Consider the following 24,379-nt stretch of genomic DNA (forward strand, 5'->3'; position numbering starts at 1 on the left):
ATTGCATTGACTGAAATCAACGTCATTGATAAAACAATTCATGGTTACGAACTGTAAGTAAGGAGCAACCCAGCTCAATAGTAGCCAAAACTAAAAAAAAAGAGAAAACTAAAAAAAAATCAGAATTTTTATATCAACAGATATATCAAACGAATTGCATTTTTATTCTAATTTCAAATTCATAAGTTTCATCAAGTTTAGTCTTATCAATAAAAAGTTACGAGCCTGAAAGTTTACCTTATTTTAGAAAAAAAAAAGGGGAAACACCCTCTGAAAGTCAAGGAATCTTAACGAAATCACACCATCAGATTCAGCATATCAGAGAGCCCTACTGTAGAAGTTTCAAGCTCCTATCTGCAAAAATATGAAATTTTGTATTTTTTGCCAGAGTGAATGTGTGTTTTTTTTCTGGAGTGAATGTATCAACTTAGTGCCCTATTGAAGTTCTAGTGCCCTTTTAAGTGACCAAGAAAATTGGAGGGAAACTAGGCCTCCTCTTGTGCTCATTTTCCCCGAAGTCACCCAATCAAATTTTTGGGATAAAAATGTTGCTCAACATAGTCAGAAAATCTAATAACTATGTATTTGAGGATGAAATAATCCCCCACAGTCACTAAAGGAAGGGCTGCAAGTTGTAAGCTTTGCCCATTGTTTACATATGGTATACGTTATTGCAAAGTCTACAGACTTTTCAGGGGGGGGGGATTTTTTCTGGTGTGTGTATAGGGGGGGGGTTACGTGGGAGGATCTTGCTATGGAGGAATTTTTCATCAGGGAAGGGAATTTTCCATGAAGGGGGCGCTGGATATCCCAGCACTATTTAAAAAATGATCAGAAATTAAATAAAAAGAAACAAGTTTTTTAAACTAAAAATAAGGAGCAATTTTAAAACTTAAAACAAACGGAAACTATTAAGTATATGAGGGGGTTCACCTTCCTTGTCTATACCTTGCTCTTTAAACTAAAGTTTTTTTTTAATATTTTCAAAAGAGCTATTTATTCCAGTCAAATGGCCTTTGTGATTCAGGGGTCATTCTTAAAGAATTGGAACACAATTTGAACTCTAGCTAAAGAGTGAGGTATTGATGAGGGGGCAAACACCCTCATATACGTAATAATTTCTGTTTGTTTCAAGTTTTAATGTTGCTCCTTACTTTCAGTTGAAAAAAATTCTTTTTTTTTATTTAATCTAACTAGAGATGAAAGTAATTGCAACATTAGAAAACTCAACATTGTTGCACTTGGTGTCCCTGATGTTTCAGATGCTGCTATCTTTATCACAGACCATCTTGAATACCTCTGCTTCTAAAAGAACACCACCAGTAATTTTCACTGTTCCTAAATTATTTGATACTGGGGTGCCTTGTGACATGATTTTGGAGTTCTCTAAAGCTTATGACATTGTCACAAGTGACTTGCAATGGAGCTACATACAGTCGAGGTTAAAGAAAAATCCCTGCTCTGGGTCCTTGATTTTCTTCACCTGAAATCTCAATGAGTTGAGTCATTTGATGGTCTGGTAACCATATTCCTTCTTCTTCTAAGCAAATTTGAGTAGAGTTCCTCAGGGAAGTGTTTTGGGTCCTGTACTATTTAATATCTTTATCAATGATGCTCCTTTTAGTAACAGCAGTAAAATTAACACTCTATGCTGATGACTCAAAGCTTCCTGGACCAGTCGTGTCATGAGAAAATCCTGCCCTTAAACAAAATAATCTGAGACTGCTTGGTCCATGGACTGAGGCTTGACTTCTTGAATTCAATGTTACCAAGTTCCAAATGATTCTTGTTAAGCAGTCTACCTTATCCAGAGCTTAGACCAACCCTTTTCATCAAGAACCATCAACAGTTGGAACAAACTACATGAAGATACAGTTACTACTAAATCTGTTGCCATTTTCAAAAAAAATACTGGATGCTGAGTCATCCACAAGAGAGTGTAAACTTGGCTGGGATGCTACTACTCATCCAACTGCACCTGGTCATTCAACTATCATGAGAGCAATTTCAAAGATCAATTATGAAGCTTCACAAGGAAAAATCTTCATATTGCTCCAAGCTGCAATTTAAGGTCACCATTGAGAACAAACTAAAAATTCAGTACCTATGTTAAGAAGTCTGTTGCTAGTTCAACTCTGGGGTGTACCAAGCAAACCCTTTCCACTTGTTCCCCAGCAGTCTTCTGTGTAAGGAACTTTTTGTCCTAAGCTTGAAGTTGGAATGTCTATAGCCTCCCATAATGTAAAAAAGACTTAAAAGTTTTGGAAGATGTTCAGAGATGTGCCACCAAAGTGATATCCAACATTTGGGTCATTAGACTTAGGTCTGAAATAGCCTAGTAGATTCAGGCATGATATATTAGATTTAAGATTTAGAGAATAGGATTGACAAAGTAGATTTAGGCTTAACATAATAGATGCAGGCTTGAACATTAAACTTATCTAAGTAGATTTAGGCTTAACATAATACATGCAGGCTGAGAATATTAGACTTATGTCTGAAAGAGTAGATTCAGTCAGGATATAATAGATTTAAGATTTAGATAATAGGATTGACAAAGTAGATTTAGGCTTAATATAATAGATGTAGGCTTGGAAAATTAAGACTTACGTCTGAAATAGTAGATTCAGGCATGATATAATAGATTTAAGATTTAGAGAATAGGATTGACAAAGTAGATTTAGGCTTAACATAATAAATGCAGGCTTGGAATATTAGAAATAGGTTTTGAATGAGGGCAATAGAACTTGTATGTGTTATCTTTTTTCTTTATTTTACAGTCTAATTTTTTTTTTAAGTTGTAATTCAATACAACTATTAATTAGTTGCATTAGTTAGTTAATTATTAGTTAACATGCTAGGTTTTGGCAGAGGATAACAAAATTTGTAAGTGTTATTTTTTTCTTTATTTTACATTCTAAATTAAAATGAAAGTTGCAATTTACTGCAACTATTAATTAGTTGCATTAGTTAGTTAATTATTAGTTAACAGGCTAGGTTTCGATAGAGGACAACAGAGCTTGTATGTGTTATCTTTTGTCTTTATTTTAGAACATAAATTAAAAGGAGAGTTGCAATTTATTATGACTATTAATTAGTTGCATTAGTTAGTTAATTATTAGTTAACATGCTAGGTTTTGATAGAGGACAACAGAGCTTGTATGTGTTATCTTTTTTCTTTATTTCAGAGCATAAATTAAAAGGAAAATTGCAATTTATTACAACTATAAATCAATTGCATTAGTTAGTTAATGATTAGTTTGCATGCTAGGTTTTGGCAGAGGACAACAGAGCTTGTATGTGTTATCTTTTTCCTTTACTTTACAGACTAAATTAAAAGTAAGGTTGAAACTTACTGCAACTATTTATTAGATGCTAGGTTTTGGTACAAGACAACAGATAGGGGAATGCCCTACAGATATGTAGAGTACCACCATAGTTGGCAGGGACCAAGAGGGACCTTGTCCCTAGGAGTCCATAATAGAAACTGGGGTACCCTCGCCCAGGGGCATAAATACAGGTGGAGGAAGAAGAAGGTCCCTCAAATTTACATTCAACAGGGCCCACTGGCGTGTCCACATGTCTCGTGAGTTACAAACCTCCTCCCAGTAATGGCTTAAATTGCATAGTGTTGCAGAAAACCATCATGGGAGGATCTTCTTTAGGACAAATGTGGCAGGATCCTCATCAGCCGTAAGATCCTGATCTATGGACAATGGCCTCTGCAAAGGGCTGCCTTCACCTTTTTGGGGTACCTACAAGACTGGGTATCTTACGGTCAACTTTTCTCACTTGAGGAGTGGCACCCCTCAAGGAAATTATAGCCTAGTAAACAAGATAACATTTGCACAGGATTCTGAATATTAGATAATTCTTCTGACAAGGAAATTATAGCCTAGTAAACAAGATAACATTTGCACAGGATTCTGATTATTAGATATTTCTTCTGAGCTTAGTCTGATTTTATGGGCATTTTTAGGCCTGAAAAACCTCTTCCTAACTAATTTGTCTACTGTGGGTTTTCCACCCCATAGTAGCATAATATTTGTAGGCACAAATATATAATGAGTCAGAGGTATTAGGCGTGGGACTGTCTGTGCAGGATTTCGACTCATATTGAAAGAAGAGCAGCACAAAGTGCTGAAAACCATGTTGTGACAAAGATGGGCCCAGGATTGCACAAAGCCTCCAACCAAACTGGAGGTCCCAGGGACTTCTTGCTGTCTGGTTCTAAGCCAGCTTAAGTGTTTTGGAGTAGAATTGAGAAGATATGTTGGTCCCTGTCCTGCACTGGTTCATTACTTTTCCTAAGGCTAAAATAATTTCAATGATTTAAAGAGCATGAAAATTGGAACTTGCAATGTTATGACGTTAAAAATGGCTATTGTATCAACATTTTGACTGACTAATTCAGACAGTTTGAACTAGACTTATTAGAAGTTTCAGAAACTAATATCCCAAGGGTAGGAAGCATGAAATTATGTGATATGGAATTCTTTTACTCAGTCAGGAAGGATGGGGTACATAGGCAGGGAGTAGGGCTCATGATGAATAAGGAAGCTGCTAAGTCTTGTTTAGACTGGTAAGGTATTCATAAAAGAATACTAATTGCTCATTTTATGACTAAAAGTTCAGGGTATCAGTTATAGTAGTATATGCCTTTGTTGAACCAACTGACAGAGATACTAGTGACTCAGATGAATTTTACTTACAGTTACAGGAGCAAATAGACAGGGTACCAGGTAGAAATATGGTGTTTTTGCTAGGAAATTTTAATTCCCTGGTTGGTAGAAACAGGGATAGATGGTATCCTAGCCTAGGAAAATTTGGTGTAGGAAAAGAAAACAGTAATGGCTACAGATTTTTTGCAATTTTGCAGGTATAACAGCCTAGTTATAACCAATATGGTGTTTGGTCATAAAATCACCCATAAGTTGACATGGTATTCAAGTGATGGTAAGACAACAAACGTTATTGATTATGTTATTGCAAACCAAAGACTACCAGGATCAATACAAGATACTATGGTATATAGGAGTGCTTTTATTGATGTTAAAAGTAAAGATCACAGTAGTGTCTAAGGTTAATTTAAAGCTGAAATTTCAGAAAGGTAGCTACCTCCCAGGAAGCTATGATGTTGGTAGACTCCAGGGTGAAAATTTGTGAGAAACTTTCCAGGAACAGTTGAATGCTAAACTTGAGAGTTTAAAATTTAATAATGTGGAAGATAGATGGAATAATTTTAGAAAAACAGTTTGTGAAGTTGCTGATGGGGTCTTAGGGAAGAAAGTTAAGACTGCAGCTAGGATTATTAGTGAAAAAGCTTTATGTTTAATAGAGAGTAAAAGGAGTTTGTACAAGAATTATCTGAGTGATACATCATATGAAAACAAAAAGGAATGTAAAGAAAGTGGAGAAAGCATTAAAATATGAACTAAGAAGATGTAAAGTGGAGGCCATGGATAGAATTGCTATGGATCTGGAAGATGCATCCAGATCCTAGAAAAATTCTAGCACTCTCCTAGATGAAAGGCATGTCACTAGGCTGTAAAAATAGTCACATCCTTCTTTTTTATATTTTTTCAATGTTTTGATTACCATCTCAAAAGCAGAGCCAAACAGATCCAAGACTGGACTATTTTGCTCCAAAGTGCAAATTAGGGTAATTATTTACTAAAGTAGTCCTGATTCAAGAACCAGAGGTCATTGGCTGAAGCTTATTAAGAAGCCTACCCTATCCAGCATCTGCACTCAATTCTTTTCCTCTGGAATTATCAATGGTTAGAATAAACTCTCTGAATACAGAGTTATTGCTGAATCTGTTGACATTTTCAAACAAAGAATAGATGCCAAGTGGTCCACAAGACAATGTAAACTCAACTGAGGAGCTACCAATCGTCCAACTGCATCAGGTCACTAAACAACAATAAAAACCACTTCAAACATCAATTATGGAGCTTCATAAGGATAAATCCTTATATTGCTCCAAACTACAATATACAATAGATGCACCTCAAAAATTCCAATAAAGAAGAAACATTGGCAACTAGTTTATGCTAAAATTGATGTAGAGCAATACTAAGTAGAAATACAACTTATATAACACAAGAATCATCAACTTAACCATAGTAATTCATAACAGCCAAGTAAAGTTGAGTACACTAAAATTACTTATCAAACAAGACTAATTACTTATCTTAGCATTTCACAGGACACAGATCAAATCAAAGCTAGCAGGATTACTACTTGAAACATTGTGAATTATTTGTCAGGTTAGTTACAAGAACACTTAAATAAAAATACAGCCTTCTAATCCAAAAAAAAAAATGAAAGATCATCCAGGATAATCTACATAATATGTAAATACACAATTTAATCATTTCAAAGATAACCTATACAAATCTGAAATTAAGCACAAAAAAGCAGTGTAGAAAAGTAGAGGGACCTATAGATCAGTAATGAATGGCTACACAATAATTGTTGTTATTTGCCTATTTGTCCATAAGGTAGGCTAAGTGTTTTGGCAAGTACATGGCCAGATAAGTAGCCAATTCACTGTTATCTTTTTCATATTATATCTGGGGAAGTTCAACTTAGTGAGAAGATTCAAATAAGGGATGATTGAATGCACTTGTGAAAACTACAAGGATCACTTCCATTAGATTGTTCCGAAATACAATTTAAATCAAAGGTTTGCTAGAATTTGTATACTCAAACACAGAATTTGTTTACTCAGGCAGGAAGGATGGGCCTGGGAAGGTAATAATAATAGAGTACTAATTTCTCATTTTATGACTAAAAAATTCAGGGTATCAGTTGTAGAAGTATACACCCCTGTTGAACCAACTGACAGAGATACTAGTGGCTCATATGAATTTTACTTAAAGTTACAGGAGCAAATAGACAGGGCACCAGATAGAAATATGGTGTTTGTACTATGTGTTTTACTTTTAACACCCAGTTGGTAGAAATAAGGATAGATGGTTTCCTAGCCTAGGTGAATTTAGTGTAGGAAACGAAAACAGTAATGGCTACAGACTTTTGCAATTTTGTAGGTAAAACAACCTAGTTATAGCCAATACAGTGTTTGGTCATAAAATGGCCCATAAGTTGACATGGTAGTCACATAATGGTAAAACAGCAAACCTTATTGATTATGTTATGGTAAACCAAAGACTAGCAGGATCAATACAAGATATAGGGTACATAGGAGTGCTGTTTTTGATGTTAAAAGTAAAGATCATAGTAGTGTCTAAGGTTAATTTAAAGCTGACATTTTGGAAGGGTAACTACCTCCCAGAAAGTTATGATGCTGGTAGACTCCAGGATGAAAATTTGAGAGAAGCCTTCCAGGAACAGTTGTATACCAAACTTGAGTTTAAAATTTGACAATGTGGAAGATGGGTGGAATTATTTTATAAAAACAATTTTTGAACTTTCTGATAGTGTCTTAGGGAAGACTGTTAAGACTACAATTAGGAATATTAGTAAAAAAAACTTTATGTTTAACAGAGAGTAGAAGGGGTTTGTACAAGAATTATCTGAGTGATAGATCATATGAAAACAAAAGGAATGTAAAGAAAGTAGAAAAAGCATTGAAATATGAGCTAAGGAGATGTGAAGTGGAGGCCATGGATAAAATTGCCAAAGATCTAGAAGATGCAGCTAGACAGCATAATAGTAAAATATAATACTGGCATGTTAATAAATTGAGAGGAAGTGGTCAATCTAAACTAGTCCTGATTAAAGATAGGAATAGGGCCACAATTAGTGATAAGGAAAGAGTTACAGAGAGATGGACAGAACATTTTGAGAAAATGCTAAACCAAGATATAGTTGCAGGAAATGATTTAGATGCAAATGCAAAAGTTTGTGATACCTTGGATGTGAAGGAAGATTTGTTTTGTGAGGAAGAATTAGCAACAGTACTAAAAGGATTAAAAAATAATGAAGCTCAAAGTGCTACTAGTGTGATAAATGAGTTTCTTCAACATGATGGCTCTGAGGTTAGAAATAAGCTACTGAGAATTATGAATATGATTTTTGAAAAAGGGGAGGTACCCAATGATTTTAGGGAAACCTTAATTAAACCACTGTATAAGAAAGGTGACAACAGTGAGTATTGTAATTCTTGAGGCATTAGTCTGGTACCTAAAGGTAGCAAATTACTTATTAATATGATACTTTTTAGACTGAGAGATATTGCAGACAAAGTTTTAAGAGCAGTTTTAGAAAAAGTAGAGGATGAGTTGACCAGGTTTTCACTCTTAGGCTAATAATTGAGAAGTCCTTTAGTTGTCAAACACCTTTGATCCTCAGTTTTATCAATTATGATCAAGCATTTGATTCTGTTGATAGCAAAGCTTTAGCAAAGATGTTATCCTTATATGGTATACCAGACAAATACATTAAAGTGATTTGTGTTATGTATGAGAATAATACTGCTGGAGTTAAGGTAGGAAATGAGGTTGCCAATTGGTTTTGTATTAAATCAGGAGTTATATGGATCATTTTGACAGACTTCATGTTAAGGAGGATAGGAAAGGCAATTGGAGACATAGGAATCAAACAGGGAGGAAAAACTCTCCTGAATATAGGTTATACTGATGATTTAGGCTTATTAGATGAAAGTGAACAAAATGAACGAATTTGTAGAGGTTTTGTGAGTTTGGGGTGCTAGAATAGGTTTGAAAATTAATGTTAAGAAGACTAAGTCACTAAAGCTAGGAATACACTTACCTTGGTAGTATTATTAGCAAAGATGGTGGGAGCAATGAAGATGTTAAGAGTAGAATAGCTAAGGCTCAGGGTGCTTTTTCATAGTTAAAAGAAGTTTGAAGAATAGAAAGATAAGTTTGTAAACCAAGTTTAGAATATTGGAAGCTACAGTGATGAAAGTGGTAAAATATGGATCTGAAGCATAGGTGCTCCAAAAAGAAAACAAAAATTTACTGGATCTTTTCCAAAAAATTGCCTAGAGATTGTTCTGGGTACCTGGCTGACTGACTGTATTTCATACAGTAGCCTAGATTGTACAAAAAATGTGGTTCAATCCTGCTTTCTAGGGCTATAATGAAAGAAAGGTTGAGATGGATAGGCCATATTCTTCAGATGAAGGATGACCAATAACCAAAGATTGTCCTTTATGGCTAACCTGATTGAAGATTGTCTGGGGCTAGGTACATGAAAAGCAGGTTGTCGTTGTCAGGGGTAGGAGGATGTCATAAATAAAGATCTAAAGGAAATAGGAACTTCCTGGCAGGGTTTAAAGAGGGAGGTCTTGAATATATTAGGCTGGAGGAGGAGCATGCGTAGCTGTATTGGCCTCAGGCGGCTCTGTGCTGCAGTGAATTATTAGTAATAGTTGTTTGCTTCACTAGCCTAGGATATAATTATGAGCCACTGTGTAGACAGGCTAGATAAATATTAAGGCTTAATAAACTAACCTTCAATGAACATTGCAAGCTCTTCATCTGTGATAGAATAGCCTCTTTTACTAAGAATATCTTTTACTTCATCTTTCAAACCATCCATGTTTCATTTATTTGAAACTTTTGCTTTTAATATTGCATTCTGTTAGATCAGCGTTAAAATATAGAGTACGCTAAAATCCAATGGTCATATTTGATTATTTTATTTGCGCTCTTAAAACAACAGATGACATAATATATGCTTAACCAGAAGTAAACATTGATCGGTGATATTAGCCTCTTTTGCGTATTATAAGCATTCTAGGGACTAAATTGTTTTTATTTCCTTTTTTAGGCTGAATGTAATAAGGAGTTTGGCAACAAACCCGCGAACTATAACTTATTTCAGTGTGCTACGGGTGTCTACTGAGAAGAATATTTGACCTTTACTCATAGAGATATATTATGTAGGTCGCAGGGCCAGATCGACTAGGTACGGGGCCCAATACATCAGCCATTCATCAATATACTTAGCCAGATTCCTTAATTTCGTTTTAACTCGTTACCCTACAATTCCTTCCGCCCACTTTTGGGCGGACTTTACACTTTTCCACGTCTCTACAATACCCCTCACGTCGAAACCATTCGTTTGTTGAATCCTTTCTAACTTTTCACTAGTGAGATCTTGAATATTCCAATGACCAAACAAAAAACGTTCAAATTGTTTCCCATGTCCCATGAGTTCTATTTGTCACCGCCTTTTTTTATCATTCGCACTTCTTACTATTTTAAGCTGGCTCTTTTTTTTACATTACTATTGAGCCTTAGATTTCTTTTACTCGATTTTTGATTGTCGTTATCTTCACCCTCTCTCTTAAAAGCTCATCCAAATTCTGACAAAATAGTCTCTTGACAAGGATATTTATATTGTGTTTCTGATTGAGACCGGAAACTGATTGTATTTCCCTGCGAGTTTGGGAGCTCGTTCCTTCCACTGGATTTTTTGCCGCTTCAACTTAAGTACGTCAACTATATATCGGTACATTGCCAGTTTCTCTATCGTACTCGTAAGAGGTTTCATTAAATATTAATTTCATTCCTTTCCGCTTAGGTTTCAGGTTCTTGGTGTGTGCCTCTTGATGCATATGTTTTAATTTGCTTCTCTTGTTCTTTAGGTGAATAATCCAGAGTCACAAACACTCGTTCCTATCCAAAAACTTATTCGTTATGCAGAACAATGTCCCTTTGATAAGTGTTTGAAAACAAAATAAGTATAGGACGTGGTCCCGATTTTGATAGCAATCTGAAAGTATCCTGTAAATAATTAGACTGTGGGAGTTTTAGAGTTTTAAGAAAACTCTGCCTTTGAGCTTTCTTCTCGGGAATTCATATACGGGAGTGCACTTAGTTTTTCTGGGTTTTAAACTCTAGTTTTTACGGCAGATATTTCCAATTTTATTACTTTGATTTAAGCACTTAGTTCATTTCACCAATGTTGTATTGCCCCGCTTACTGAACTCTGAGACTCTTGCAGGCTATTCAGCTTCGAATCTACCGCTTGTAACTTTTCGGATAATGCTTGAATCAGCACTAAAAATAACTTCCGTCATCTCGTTGCCTAATAAATAAGAAAAATTGAAACTTACTAGCAAGAGGGGTATATTTGTGACCCGCCAGTTTCCTACAACGCCTTTTTGTTTTGTACGTTTACTGTTTTTCAGGTGGAATAAATGTCCGAATAGCAATAAATCACACTTTTTTGCGCACTTCTTTTGATTAAAAATATTTTAGTCTTTTGTGGCCTACGGCGAGCTTATCACTTCCACAAATCTAATGAAATTTACTTTTTTGTTAATATATATATATATATATATATATATATATGTAAGTCGTTACGCGCCATTGTAGTTGTGTCCCTGTGTCCCACCTGTGAATATAGATTAAAGAGAAAAGATTTCTCTTTTCGTTATAGATATATATATGTTTTATATATATGTTATAATATACACAAATCATCAAGGATTAGTCAGCAAGTAAGGATTGAGGTTGATTATACAGTAATAACAATAAGGCTTAGAAACCCTGATTAATCAGTGTGATATGTCTATTTAGAGTGAATTTAGATATTAGGTTCGGTTTTCAACCAAAACCATCAATCTGATTGTTGGTAATTCAATTTTCAAACGTGAAGCAGGACTGTCCAGAGTCAGAATTAGCTTTAGTCGAAAACGCATCTACGTTAAAGACTGCCGGTAGATTATGGAAAGAAGAAGCAGAAGCTGGTTTTAAAATCTGGCTAATGAATATTCCATGTCGACTACTGCATGAATATTTTTCGCCAAGTAAGCAATCCTGATATCAAATAAGCTATATTTAGCCATCCACTTTTGTTTAATGCATAGATTTATAAAAAATAAAATGCAGTAAGAGGTACTATGGACTGTCTTTATAAATCGGCTAGCATAGATGAGTTTGGTAGATAGGCCTAAAACCTCTTGGGGTGGAATGAATGCAGAAAATAAGCTCCATAACTTTGTTTCAAAGTATGTGCTTTCATACTCTCCTTTCACCCAGTATAGACCTTATTTACCTTAAATTTACTTTAAATCACATTGTCCAGAAAAATAACAATTAAATCCTGTAGAATTGCTGGTTAGTGATGATGATGGTTGGACGTCTCAATACCCACTCAGTTTGCCACAGCTTTGATGACCATTCTCTATCAGTGTTTTTTTTTAACCTGCTGGGGGTAGCGACTGCTTCTTCAGTGAGCAAATTCCACAAACTCACTATTCTGTTAATGAAGAATTTATTGCATAGTTATAGCCATAGTATTAGTTATAATAGTTATAATAGTAACTCTAATAGTTAGTAATAGTTATAACAACTGATTAATTTTATTGTAAGCTAGCCTATAGGCCTATGAGGCATTTTGCTATCCTAGGAAATAGTTGAGCCAAGTAGGCTAAACAAGACTCAGAATAATTTCAGAGCCCAAACTATGCTCTGAACATGAATTATCTTTAGACTCCTTATTGTAGGCTCTAACCAAATATCATGATTGCTTTTCTGACAAGGCATCCCTCCCCCTCCCCTCCCTGAGGGTCCCATATGGGTAAACTTTGAGCAGCTCATGTAATTGACCAATGAATAAAGTAAACTTACTACTTTATGCCATTTTTTATGTTCTTTTAAATATAATAATTGCCTTTCTTGCATGTTCAATTTCTAGTCCTTTTAGTACATTTGAAATTAATAATTTTGGTAAATTTATAGCAAACAGTAGGCTATTACTTGCTTTTGCATAAAGTGAATATACCACTTGATGCCTTTTTTTATCAAATATAATAATTGCTTCTATTAGAAATTCAGATTTAAGCACATTTTGACCTCTTAAAAATGACCTAAATATGGGGTATTCAAAAGGCTAAGTAAATTGGTCTCAAACTTAATGTTTCATTATAAATCAATTTTTTTTTAATATCATATAATCCACAAGCACTAATTTTCCAATATTAATTTGGATAAATTAATTTCTCCAATGTTATGATATTTTCTTCTTCCTTAACATCAAATTTTAAATAAAAGCATGCATTTTTGGTTGAAAATATGGAAGCCAGCTATTGCAAACAGCAGTTATACTGTTAGCTATAAATTTAACTATATTAAATACAGCAATGGTTAGTTTACATATTCAATATATGCTATGCTTTACCCCCACCCCCCTGATGTGCAAATATTTAGCCCAAATTTGTTTCTAAACTATTACAGATTTGCAATTTCAAATATCCTGTTATTTTGTAAAAAACAACCAAAAACACATTCTTTAATTGAAATTTTGGTGACAAGGAAGAAGAAAACACCATAACCTTGATAAAATTTATTTATCCAATTTAATTGTGGAAAATCAGTGCTTGTGTATAATATAACATTAAAAAGATGGATTTATAATGAAACAGTAAGTTTGAGTCCAATGTTATAAAGTTTGAGATCAATGTTTTAAGCCTTTTTATATCCAATATTTAGGTAATTTTTAAGAGGTCAAAAAGTGCTTAAATCTGAATTTCTGAAGCCCAAATTTGTTTCTAAACTATTACAGATTTGCAATTTCAAATATCCTGTTATTTTGTAAAAAACAACCAAAAACACATTCTTTAATTGAAATTTTGGTGACAAGGAAGAAGAAAACACCATAACCTTGATAAAATTTATTTATCCAATTTAATTGTGGAAAATCAGTGCTTGTGTATAATATAACATTAAAAAGATGGATTTATAATGAAACAGTAAGTTTGAGTCCAATGTTATAAAGTTTGAGATCAATGTTTTAAGCCTTTTTATATCCAATATTTAGGTAATTTTTAAGAGGTCAAAAAGTGCTTAAATCTGAATTTCCAGTAGAAGTGATTATTATATTTGTAAAGAGCATAAAAAAAGGTGTCAATTACCTTAAATTGCAGCTTGGAGCAATATAAGGATTTTTCCTTGTAGAAACTCCAGAGTTGATAACACATGACACATAGTTGAATACATACACTTGACTAGTGGTATGATCTTGCTGATTTGAGTGCTTCCCAGTTATACTTCCATTCTTTTTTTGACCATTCATTGTCAAGATGGTTCTTAAATCTGTCTGTGGTTTGGGTAGCAATGGTATCTGGCAGTAATTTGTTCCAGAGGTTGGCAACACAGTTGGTAAGGAAATAAGTGGTGTGTTGCCGCTTTGAGGAGAAATGCCTGGATAACTTCAAGTTATGTCCCCTTGTACAAGAATCCTGAGACGCCAGAGGAAGAAGACCAGGAACTGCCTTTGAATTAATAAGTTTATGAACCAGAATGGCATCACCCCATCTTCTTCTATAAACCAGAGTTGGGAGTTTCAGCTTACATAGGGTTGTAGTGGTATATTCACTTTATATAAAAGCCAGTAATACTGTTTGCTATAATTTTACCATAATTTCATTCTATAATATTTGAATATAAAAATTGGTTAAAACATTTGTTTCAAATCTGCTATTTTATTACAAATCCATTTTGTGAAAATTGTATGATTCCATTTTGTGAAAGTTGTGTACTTCATAAACATCAATTTGTCAAGATTAAGTTGAATAAAAAAGATAAAAAAATCTGCCAAGTTTTCTTATTATTCTGTTTTGCCACTTAAAAATATGGTAATTGTTTAGTTTTGTCAAAAGCTGTCTAAACTGGAAACTATGCTGCAAATCAGTTTCCATATTACTGATTTGTTTTCTTATTATTCTATTTCGCCACTTAAAAATATGGCAATTGTTTAGTTTTGTCAAAAGCTGTCTAAACTGGAAACTATGCTGCAAATCAGTTTCCATATTACTGATTTGTTTTCTTATTATTCTATTTCGCCACTTAAAAATATGGTAATTGTTTAGTTTTGTCAAAAGCTGTCTGAACTGGAAACTATGCTGCAAATCAGTTTCCATATTACTGATTTGTTTTCTTATTATTCTATTTCGCCACTTAAAAATATGGTAATTGTTTAGTTTTGTCAAAAGCTGTCTAAACTGGAAACTATGCTGCAAATCAGTTTCCATATTACTGATTTGTTTTCTTATTATTCTATTTCGCCACTTAAAAATATGGTAATTGTTTAGTTTTGTCAAAAGCTGTCTAAACTGGAAACTATGCTGCAAATCAGTTTCCATATTACTGATTTGTTTTCTTTTTATTCTATTTCGCCACTTAAAAATATGGTAATTGTTTAGTTTTGTCAAAAGCTGTCTAAACTGGAAACTATGCTGCAAATCAGTTTCCATATTACTGATTTGTTTTCTTATTATTCTATTTCGCCACTTAAAAATATGGTAGTTGTTTAGTTTTGTCAAAAGCTGTCTAAACTGGAAACTATGCCGCAAATCAGTATTTTTAAGTTTCACCACTTAAAAATATGGTAATTGTTCAGTTTTGTCAAAAGCTGTCTAAACTGGAAACTATGCTGCAAATCAGCATAGTTTCCATATTTAGCACTTAGAAATGCTAATTCTAGAAGCACATCCATTTCTGGTTGACCCTCCCCCTCCATAGGGAAAACTAAAATGCACAAGGTGGGCAGGGTTTTGAAGCCAAGGGAAAAGTTAGGGTTATACAATATGAATGAAATTATATTTTAAATACTAATTCTAGTCATTGTTGGTAATTTCTGTATAGTAGGAAGTCAAAAGATAATTAAAAAACTCACACTTCCATTAATGCCAATATCCAAGATGGTTCACTTTCAAGTTTAAATTAGCCAGCTTTTTCTGAATGATTGCAATATTAGTTGTAGTGAATGTGACAAAATCTGAACTGGCAAATCAGAGTGATTAGTTAAATATTACAAAAGATAGACAGTGCAACATTCAATTTCGCTTACAGGTAACATTGCATATAGAACAAAGCATAATTGTCCATGAGCCCCACAGGCAGCAGGGCAAGGTCTGATTGGTTAAGCCTTGTTTTACATGGTTATGATTTTTCATCATTGAACCCTATTTTCTGAAGAAATTGCAGTTAGTCAAGGGCAAGCTTCTGTGGTGTTAAAAGTTTGAAGGAAGAATATTTTAGTTTTTTTGTGATTTTTTTTTTGAATTACTGCCAACCCCTTCATTTCCCTTGGGTTCAAAACCCTGCCCACTTTATGCATTTTTACTTTTGTTGAAGGGGGATTATAGAAAACTAAAAAATTGACATGCTTCCATAATAATGAAAAAGAAACAATATGCAATCATGAGAATCTTGCTGTATGCAGTAATACACTTTTTCAACAGCTTGTGATTAAACTAAAGCTTTACAAAAAATACGGTCTCACCTATATGTAAAAAAAATATCAAAACAGACAGAAGGAAAATGATAAATGAAAAAATGGAGAAATTTTCTGAATTTGTTATATTCAACTTAATCTTGACAAATCAATGCTTGTCTAAACAAAATGGATTTATAATGAAATATTAATTTGAAACAAATCTTTAACCTATTTTTATGTTAAAAAATATAAAAAGAAATTATCATTTTAATAGGTCCAAAAGAGGCTTAAAACTGAATTTGCAAGAAAAGCAATTATTTTAATCAGAGCATAAAACATGGTATTGAGTGGTATGTCAGCGTTATTTGTAGACAAATTAAATGAACTGCTCAATATTTACCCCATATGTAGCCCTAAATAGGCCTAATATACTTCTTTGTTGTTTTAGTTTTGTGATGTTTCATGCCTTCTCTTTAAATTAGATAAAAATTTAGAATAGTGTCTATCCTGGAGACATGGTAGAACAAATAAAAGACATTTTTAGATTGCAATTTTATGTTCACTTTTGTTATTTTGTTGGCATTTTGACACTTTGTTCCTAGCCATCCCTTTAATGATCTTATATAGCATTAGGCAATATAAAAGACTGACCAACAAAAATGATGGAATTCTTACATTATAATATGGAGCAATTATGATTAAATCATATTTCCTTGTTTTTCTTCCCATTCTCATCAGTTGTCATTAATGACTGTGTTAGTTTATTTTATGTAGTCTAGCATTATGTGAGACTGCTAGAGGGTTAGTTGGGAATGAATTGTCAAACCAGAACTATAAAAGTGAATAGGGAATAGAAATTTAATAGTGTCTCTCTTTTTGCACTAGCATGTCTTCTTCTGAGGAACCACTATTCTTGACCTTTATTTCAAAATAGTTTATTACATTCTTGACCTTTTGACTTTCTTGGTGAATATCCAGTTTTGTCTGAGTAATTACATTTAAAATTGTTTTTTAATTTTTATTTAGAAATGACGATAACAATGGAAGGAAACATAATTATCTCATACAAGTATGCTACCTATTATAAAGTAAGAATTTCAATGTTTTAGTATTTTCTTTTGATTTTGTATATAATCTGGGACTATATATGGGACCATCAGGAGTGGTGATGGTGCATTTTCAGAGAAGCAACTATGATATTTAGGAAAAGCATAAAATATTGAGTCTAATGGTACTGTTTTTTTTTTTTTTTTTTTTTTTTCATCTGTATTTTTTTTTCTTTAAATGAGGCCAACCACTACAAATTTACCAAAGTTGAACTTTGATTGTCCTACCAGAGTTTTTATTATCTGACCTTTGAACTATTTTTAACAAAATGGTTATCTTGAAATTTTTGTCAGATGGGTTTTGGGAAAAAAGGACATGGAGGGGCTAGTTGCCCTCAAATCTTGTTTGACTCTTAAAAAGTGAACTAGAACTTCCAATTTCCAATAAATGAGCCCTCTTGGAAGTTTATACAAGCATCTCTTACATAACAACCATATATTCCCCCCAGAACATGGCTTATAATGCCTGCCCCCAGGCCCTGGGGGATTGTTTTGACAATGGAGTTTTTCTTATCTGACCTTTGAACTATTTTTAACAAAATGGCTCTCTAAAACTTTTCTTGGATGGTGGTGGGGGGTTTGTTGCCCTTAGATCTCTTTTGACTCCTAAAAAGTGAACTAAAGCTTTCAATTTCCTTCAAATGGAGCCCTCTCTGAACCATATACACCCAAGGACATAACTTTCAACATCTGCCCCCTGGGCCCTATGGGGTTGTGTCAACACTTGATTTTTTGTTATCTAATTTGTAAACTATTTTAAAAAATGGCTATCTCAAAATTTGTGTTAGATAGGTTTCGGGAAAAAGGCGTGGGGGGGGGGCTCTGTCCTCAGACCTCTCTTGACTCTTAAAGAAGTGAACTAGAAATTCCAATTTCCAATCAGCCCTCTCTGAAGGTTATAAGAGCACCCCTTTCATAAAAACCATATATGCCCCCAGGAAATAACTTAAAAAACGCCTGCCCATGGGCCCATGGGGGTTGTGTTATCACCTTAGTTTTTGTTATCTGAGCTTTAGTTGCTGTCCAATCTCTTTTGACTTTCAAACTGAACTAGAATTCTCAATTTCCAGTTGAATGAGCCCTCTCCAAAGTGTAAACGAGCATCCCTTCCATAAGAACCATATACCCCCCCAAGGTATAACTTACAACGCCTGCACTCAGGCTCTGAGGGGGGTTTGTTAACCCTGGAGCTATTGTTATATAATCTTTGAACTATTTAAAAGAAATAGCTATCTCAAAGGTGTTATTGGATGGGTTTGAGGAAAGAAGGGGTTGGAGGCGGGGATAGCTGTCCTGCAATCTCTTTCGACTCTTAAAAAGCGAACTTTACATGAGCATCCCTTCTAAAAGAACCATATATACCCCCAGGGCATAACTTATAACGCCTGCCCCTGGGGGGTTGTGTCGACACTGGAGCTTTTTTTATATGATTGTTGAACTTTTTTTGAAAAAATGGCTATCCCAAAATTTTTATCAGATGCATTTGGGAAAAAGGGCATTAGGGGGGGGGGGCTAGTTGCCCTCTGATTGCTTTTGAATTTTAAAAAGTGCACTAGAACTTCCGATTCCCAATCAAATGAGCCTCTTCCGAAGTTTATGCAACGATCCCTTCCATATGAAGTGCCTCCAGAACTAAATAATGATAAAACATGGGAGCTGTATGGCCTTTAATATAGGCAACGTTATAGCGTTGCCTCTGATAGGCCAGACAAGAGACTTAAATAGAGTTGAAAGAAGTGGAGAATCATTTAGGATGAAGTTTCTACGTCCTACTACTTTTGAAGCTTTGCTCACGATGGATTCGTAGTGATTGGTGAATTTTGGCTCACTATCTATTATTACTCCAAGGTTCCGCTCAAAAGATATTTATGGCATTAGACTGGTGCTAAAGCTATAGGGTGACTAGAAATTCTGCAGCCCAAGCCAGAGATCCATGCTCAGTGTGCTCTTCAGATAATATTGTTGTTGTTTGTATTCATTAAATCTCAGTTAAATATGGTGAGGATTAGCAGCCAGAGTTATGATGGCATCTTCATGTGTAAGAATCTCCAAAGAAAAGTACCCGAAAATTCTAAAACGCGTCAATGAAACTTTGTTGCACAAGGTCTTGAAACTTTATCTTCATCAGTCTTGAAGGTATTGTTTTATTATCGCTTTCATACAGGTATATCCTGCATCTGGAGTGGTCTTCTATGACCAATGAATAATTTAAAATGGAGCATACAAGTCTTTTTCTGTTAGAAATAGCCGCTAGTGTTGCTATCCAACACTAACTTTTTGTTGAATCTCCAAAGAAAAGTACCCAAAAATTCTCCAAAGAATCTCCAAAGAAAAGTACCCAAAAATTCAAAAACGCGTCAATGTAACTTTGTTACACAAGGTATTTTTCATCAGTATTGAATGTCTTGTTTTATTATTGCTTTCATGCACGTATATCCTGCATCTGGAGTTGTCTTCCGTGACCAATGAAGAATTTAAAATGGAGCATACAAGTCTTTCTCTGTTAGAAATAGCCGCTAGTGTTGCTATCCAACTCTGACACATAGGCCGCTCTAACACTTCATTGGGTATATTAGCATTACGTTGATAAGAGTATGCACTCTTATATTAATAAGAGTTGACAAATGAAAAATTAATAAAAGGTGTGCTGTGCTAAATACGAAAGTTCCCAAATAAAATTCTTTACAATACCAGACACATACATTGCTTTTGGTGTTCAAAGCTCAGAATAGCGCTCTCCACTGGTATCATCATGAAATTGCAAACATTTTTGAGTTTGTCAGCTAAGGCCACCTCTCCTGGTCTAAATACCTTGGAGGAGTCTGAAAGAAATGTGTAACTATTTCCTCCGAGTAAGGTCACCTATAGACATATCTAAGGGAGGGATCCTTCTTTCTGTCATTCTAGTCCTCCTGTCTTCTATCCCTGTCGCTCTCTGACCAAAGCCACGCCTACTCTCCGCTCTTTAACATAAGTGCGGTTAGGAGCTGGAAAATTAGATTTCAAATTTAATTTGATCAGATCAAAAATGCCTTATGAGCTGGCTCCCTTACAAACCGGTGCCTACGGCAGTCTGCCCCCTTGTCACTTCCTAGTTCCTTCCTTCAGGGATAGTTTTGTTCTTGCTTTATATCAATTGTCTACAAAATTGTGAATACGAATTATTGTTTTATTTTAACAAGCGTGTTCTATGTGGTACATGATGATTACAATTTCAGTGGAAAATAAAAGTATAAGCAGTATAACAAATACCATGATAGAAATAGATTAAAGACCCCATTACTGATAGTTTCTCCAGTTCATTCTATTCTTCCGTTGTAAAATAGGTCGAATCCAGAATAATGTGATTTTCGGGTGCCAGGGAATTTTGAAAAATCTGGCCTCTATTCTTTTTTCTATTATTAAGATACCACATAATAATTTAGATAAATACACAGTGTTCACATCTGTGATATCCTTCTTGTCTTTTTCTATTTTCCTAAATAAATCAAGAGCAGTTGCTCCCAACCAATTTTGGGTCATGCCCTACCATTTTTATGGCACTTGGTATTAACCAAGTGCCATTCGGAAAAATCCCGTTGATTCGGAAAAAATAGAAAAATTGAAGTATTTTTAACTTACGAACGGTTGATCAGGTCTTAATAAAATTTGATGTTTTGAAGTATATCGTGTCTCAGAGCTGTTATTTTGAATCCCGACCGGATCTGGTGACATTGGGGGGGGAGGGAGTTGGGAGGGGGGAACCTAAAATCTTGGAAAACACTTAGAGTGGAGGGATCGGGATGGAACTTGGTGGGAAAAATAAGCACAAGTCCTAGATACATGATTGACATAACCGGAACGGATCCGCTCTCTTTGGGGTAGTTGGGGGGAGGGGTAATTATGAAAGATTAGAAAAAATGAGGTATTTTTAACTTACGAACGGGTGATCGGATCTCAATGAAATTTGATATTTAGAAGGATATCGTGTCTCAGAGCTCTTATTTTAAATCCCGAACAGATCTGGTGACATTGGGGGGTGGTGGTAGGGGGAAACCTAAAACTTGGAGAATACTTAGAGTGAAGGGATCGGGATGAAACTTGGTGGGAAAAATAAGCACAAGTTCTAGATACATAATTGACATAACCGGAACGGATCCACTCTCTTTGGGGTAGTTGGGGGGGAGTAATTCTGAAAAAATAAAAAAAATGAGGTATTTTTAACTTACGAACAGGTAATCGGATTTCAATGAAATTTGATATTTAGAAGGATATCGTGTCTCAGAGCTCTTATTTTAAATCCCGACCGGATCAGGCGACATTGGGGGGGGGGGGAGTTGGGAGGAGGAAACCTAAAACTTGGAAAACACAGAGTGGATGGATCGGGATGAAACTTGGTGGGAAAAATAAGCACAAGTCCTAAATACATGATTGAAATAACCGGAACGGATCCGCTCTCTTTGGGGTAGTTGGGGGAGGGGTTAATTCTGAAAAATCAGAAAAAATGAGGTATTTTTAACTTACGAACGGGTGATCGGATCTCAATGAAATTTGATATTTAGAAGGATATCGGGTCTCAAAGCTATTTTAAGTCCCGACCGGATCTAGTGACATTGGGGGGAGTTTGGGGTGGGGGAACCTAAAATCATGGAAAACGCTTAGATTGGAAGGATTGGGATGAAACTTGGTGTGAAAAATAAGCAGAAGTCTTAGATGCGTGATTTACATAATTGGAACGCATCCGCTCTATTGGGGGAGGGAGTTAATTGTGAAAAATTAGAAAAAATGACGTGTTTTTAACTTACGAAGGAGTGATCGGATCTTCATGAAACTTCATATTTAAAAGGACCTCGTGACTCAGATCTCTTATTTTAAATCTCAGCCGGATCCAGCGTAATTGGGGGGGGGCAGTTGGGGGGAACCGGAAATCATAAAAATACTTAAAGCGGTGAGATCAGGATGAAACTGGATGGGAAGAATGAAAACCTGTCTAAGACACGTGACTGACATAACCAGACCGGATCTGCTCTCTTTTGTGGAGTTGGGGGGTTAATTTTGAAAATTGAAGTATTTTTAACTTACGAAAGGGTGACCAAATCTTAATGAAATTTGATATTTAGAAGGATCTTGCGCTTTAAAGCTCTTATTTTAAATTCCGACCAGGTCCTGTGACATTGGGGGAGTTTGAGGGGGAAACCGGGATTCTTGGAAAACGTGAAAATTGGGGTATTTTTATTTTACGAATAGGTGATCGGATCTTAATGAAATTTGATATTTAGAAGGAATTCATGTCTCAGAGCCCTTATTTCAAATCCCGACCAGATCTTTTGACATTGGGGGAGTTCGAGGGGGAAATCTTGGAAAACACTTGGAGTGGAGGAATCGGGATGAAGCTTGGTGGATAGAATAAGCAAATGTCCTTGATACGTGATTGACGGAACCGTACTGGATTCGCTCTCTTTGGGGGAGTTGGGGGGTTCAGTGATTTGACGAGTTTGGTGCTTCTGGACGTGCTAGGACGATGAAAATTGGTAGGCGTGTCAGGGAGCTGCACACATTGACTTGATAAAGTCGTTTTCCCAGATTCGACCATCTGGGGGGCTAAAGGGAGAGGAAAAATTAGAAAAAATTAGGTATTTATAACATACGAGTGGGTGATCGGATCTTAATGAATTTTGATATTTAGAAGGACACTGTGACTCAGAGCTCTTATTTTAAATCCTGACCGGCATTAAGCCTCTTATCTTCCTTTTAAATCAATCTATTGATTCATAGAATTTTGCTAGAGCTCATACCATATGATCTCTTGGCTCTTAGCTCTTCTTGCCTCGTCACAAGTGCCATATGAGCTCTTAGCTCTTGTTAAAATCCTGATGCCCCCTCATAATATTTAAATTTGGTTATTCAAAATTTTACATGTATTCACGCGAAAGAAGCTTAAAAGGGCATTAATTTAGTATATTTTTTAGGTCGTTCTCTAGGCATATTTCATACTAATGAAAAATATTGTCTGAATACAACAGCTTTTATAAAGTCTATGACGTTGTTGGAATACTATCATGTATCTTTTTTACTCTTTAGACACATATGAATGTGAATATTCACATGGATTTTTTTTTTATTTCAAAGTTAAGGCTCTAAGATATACTCAACCGAAAGGTGCACGTCCTACCCATGACCCACCAAATATTGCTATGCCTAATCGGCGGTGGGCATGTTCTTCGTTAGGAATCACGGAACTAGACTCTTATCGCTGAAGTATCAAGGACAGTGACAATTAAATATGATAGTTTGAAATTGTTTAGTAGAAAACCATACATATTATAGATACATATTAAAAAGACAAAATAAAGAATACAATTTTTAATCAAAAAAACCTCCATGCGCAGTTATGTAGTTTTTGTTAGTAGCAGCCGCTAAATGAAAAAAGAAGAAACCTGCATGAAAAACAGCAAAAAAGTTAAATATCTATAATATATTTGGCACCGAACAGCTAGAACACGGAGCCTGAAAAAAGAAGGAATTAAAATGAAAAAAGAAGAAACCTGCATGAAAAACAGCGAAAAAGTTAAATATCTTTAAAATCTATGGCACCGAACAGCTCAAGAACATGGAAACTTCCTTCGGAGGTGTAATTGCCTTCGAGAATCAAAATATTGGCTAAGTTGGGTTTCTACAGGCAAAAGGTGTTGCCAATATCGATTACTTTTTTTTTTCCATGGTTCAGCCTGGCACCATTGACAAAAATGTTACACTGCTCTAGAAACTTCATGATTAAAAAGAATAAATACCTTGCATAATCTCCATTGTTCGATGTGGACAGATCTTAGATGCGAATAGGGAGGAGGGGGCATTTTTTTTTCAGTGTCGTTGGTAAGTTGAAACACTGGTATTCAAGAAACATGGGAAGTTATTAGCCCTTTGTGTATATTTTATGCTTCTTCTTCTAGTAATGTTCCTGCCCCCCCTCACAAAAAATAATGAGAGTTTAGATGGCGAACTGTGACTTTGGTCGCAATTTCTTAACAAGAGCTTATGCTTTACGAGATGATGCCAGAAATTCTCCTACCAGTATTTATTATTTTGCATGTACCAGTAATCAATATACCTTTTATAGCTTTGCCAACATC

General features: G+C 35.0%; 2 protein-coding genes across 4 annotated transcripts in view; one reads left to right on the top strand and one right to left on the bottom strand.

The window, feature by feature from the left end:
- The window catches only part of LOC136026502 (uncharacterized), a 32,997-nt gene extending 23,410 nt beyond the window's left edge, over nucleotides 1–9,587 (bottom strand). For both annotated transcript variants that reach the window (XM_065703126.1, XM_065703129.1), the window contains exon 1: nucleotides 9,447–9,587. In XM_065703126.1, the coding sequence (XP_065559198.1) occupies nucleotides 9,447–9,534 (88 nt within the window). In that variant the 5' untranslated portion in view covers nucleotides 9,535–9,587. The remainder of the gene's footprint in view (nucleotides 1–9,446) is intronic.
- A 2,071-nt stretch (nucleotides 9,588–11,658) lies between these two features.
- The window catches only part of LOC136026503 (formin-like protein), a 132,580-nt gene continuing 119,859 nt past the window's right edge, over nucleotides 11,659–24,379 (top strand). Inside the window, exons 1-2 of one of the 2 annotated variants that reach the window (XM_065703131.1) lie at nucleotides 11,674–11,752; nucleotides 17,191–17,252. The gene's annotated coding sequence lies outside the window, so the exon portion shown is untranslated. Of the gene's footprint in view, nucleotides 11,753–17,190; nucleotides 17,253–24,379 lie in introns of both variants that reach the window. The other variant, XM_065703130.1, reaches the window with a different exon arrangement.

The sequence above is a fragment of the Artemia franciscana genome, chromosome 4 (genome assembly GCF_032884065.1).
Source record: "Artemia franciscana chromosome 4, ASM3288406v1, whole genome shotgun sequence".
NCBI classification, from domain to species: Eukaryota; Metazoa; Arthropoda; class Branchiopoda; order Anostraca; family Artemiidae; genus Artemia; species Artemia franciscana.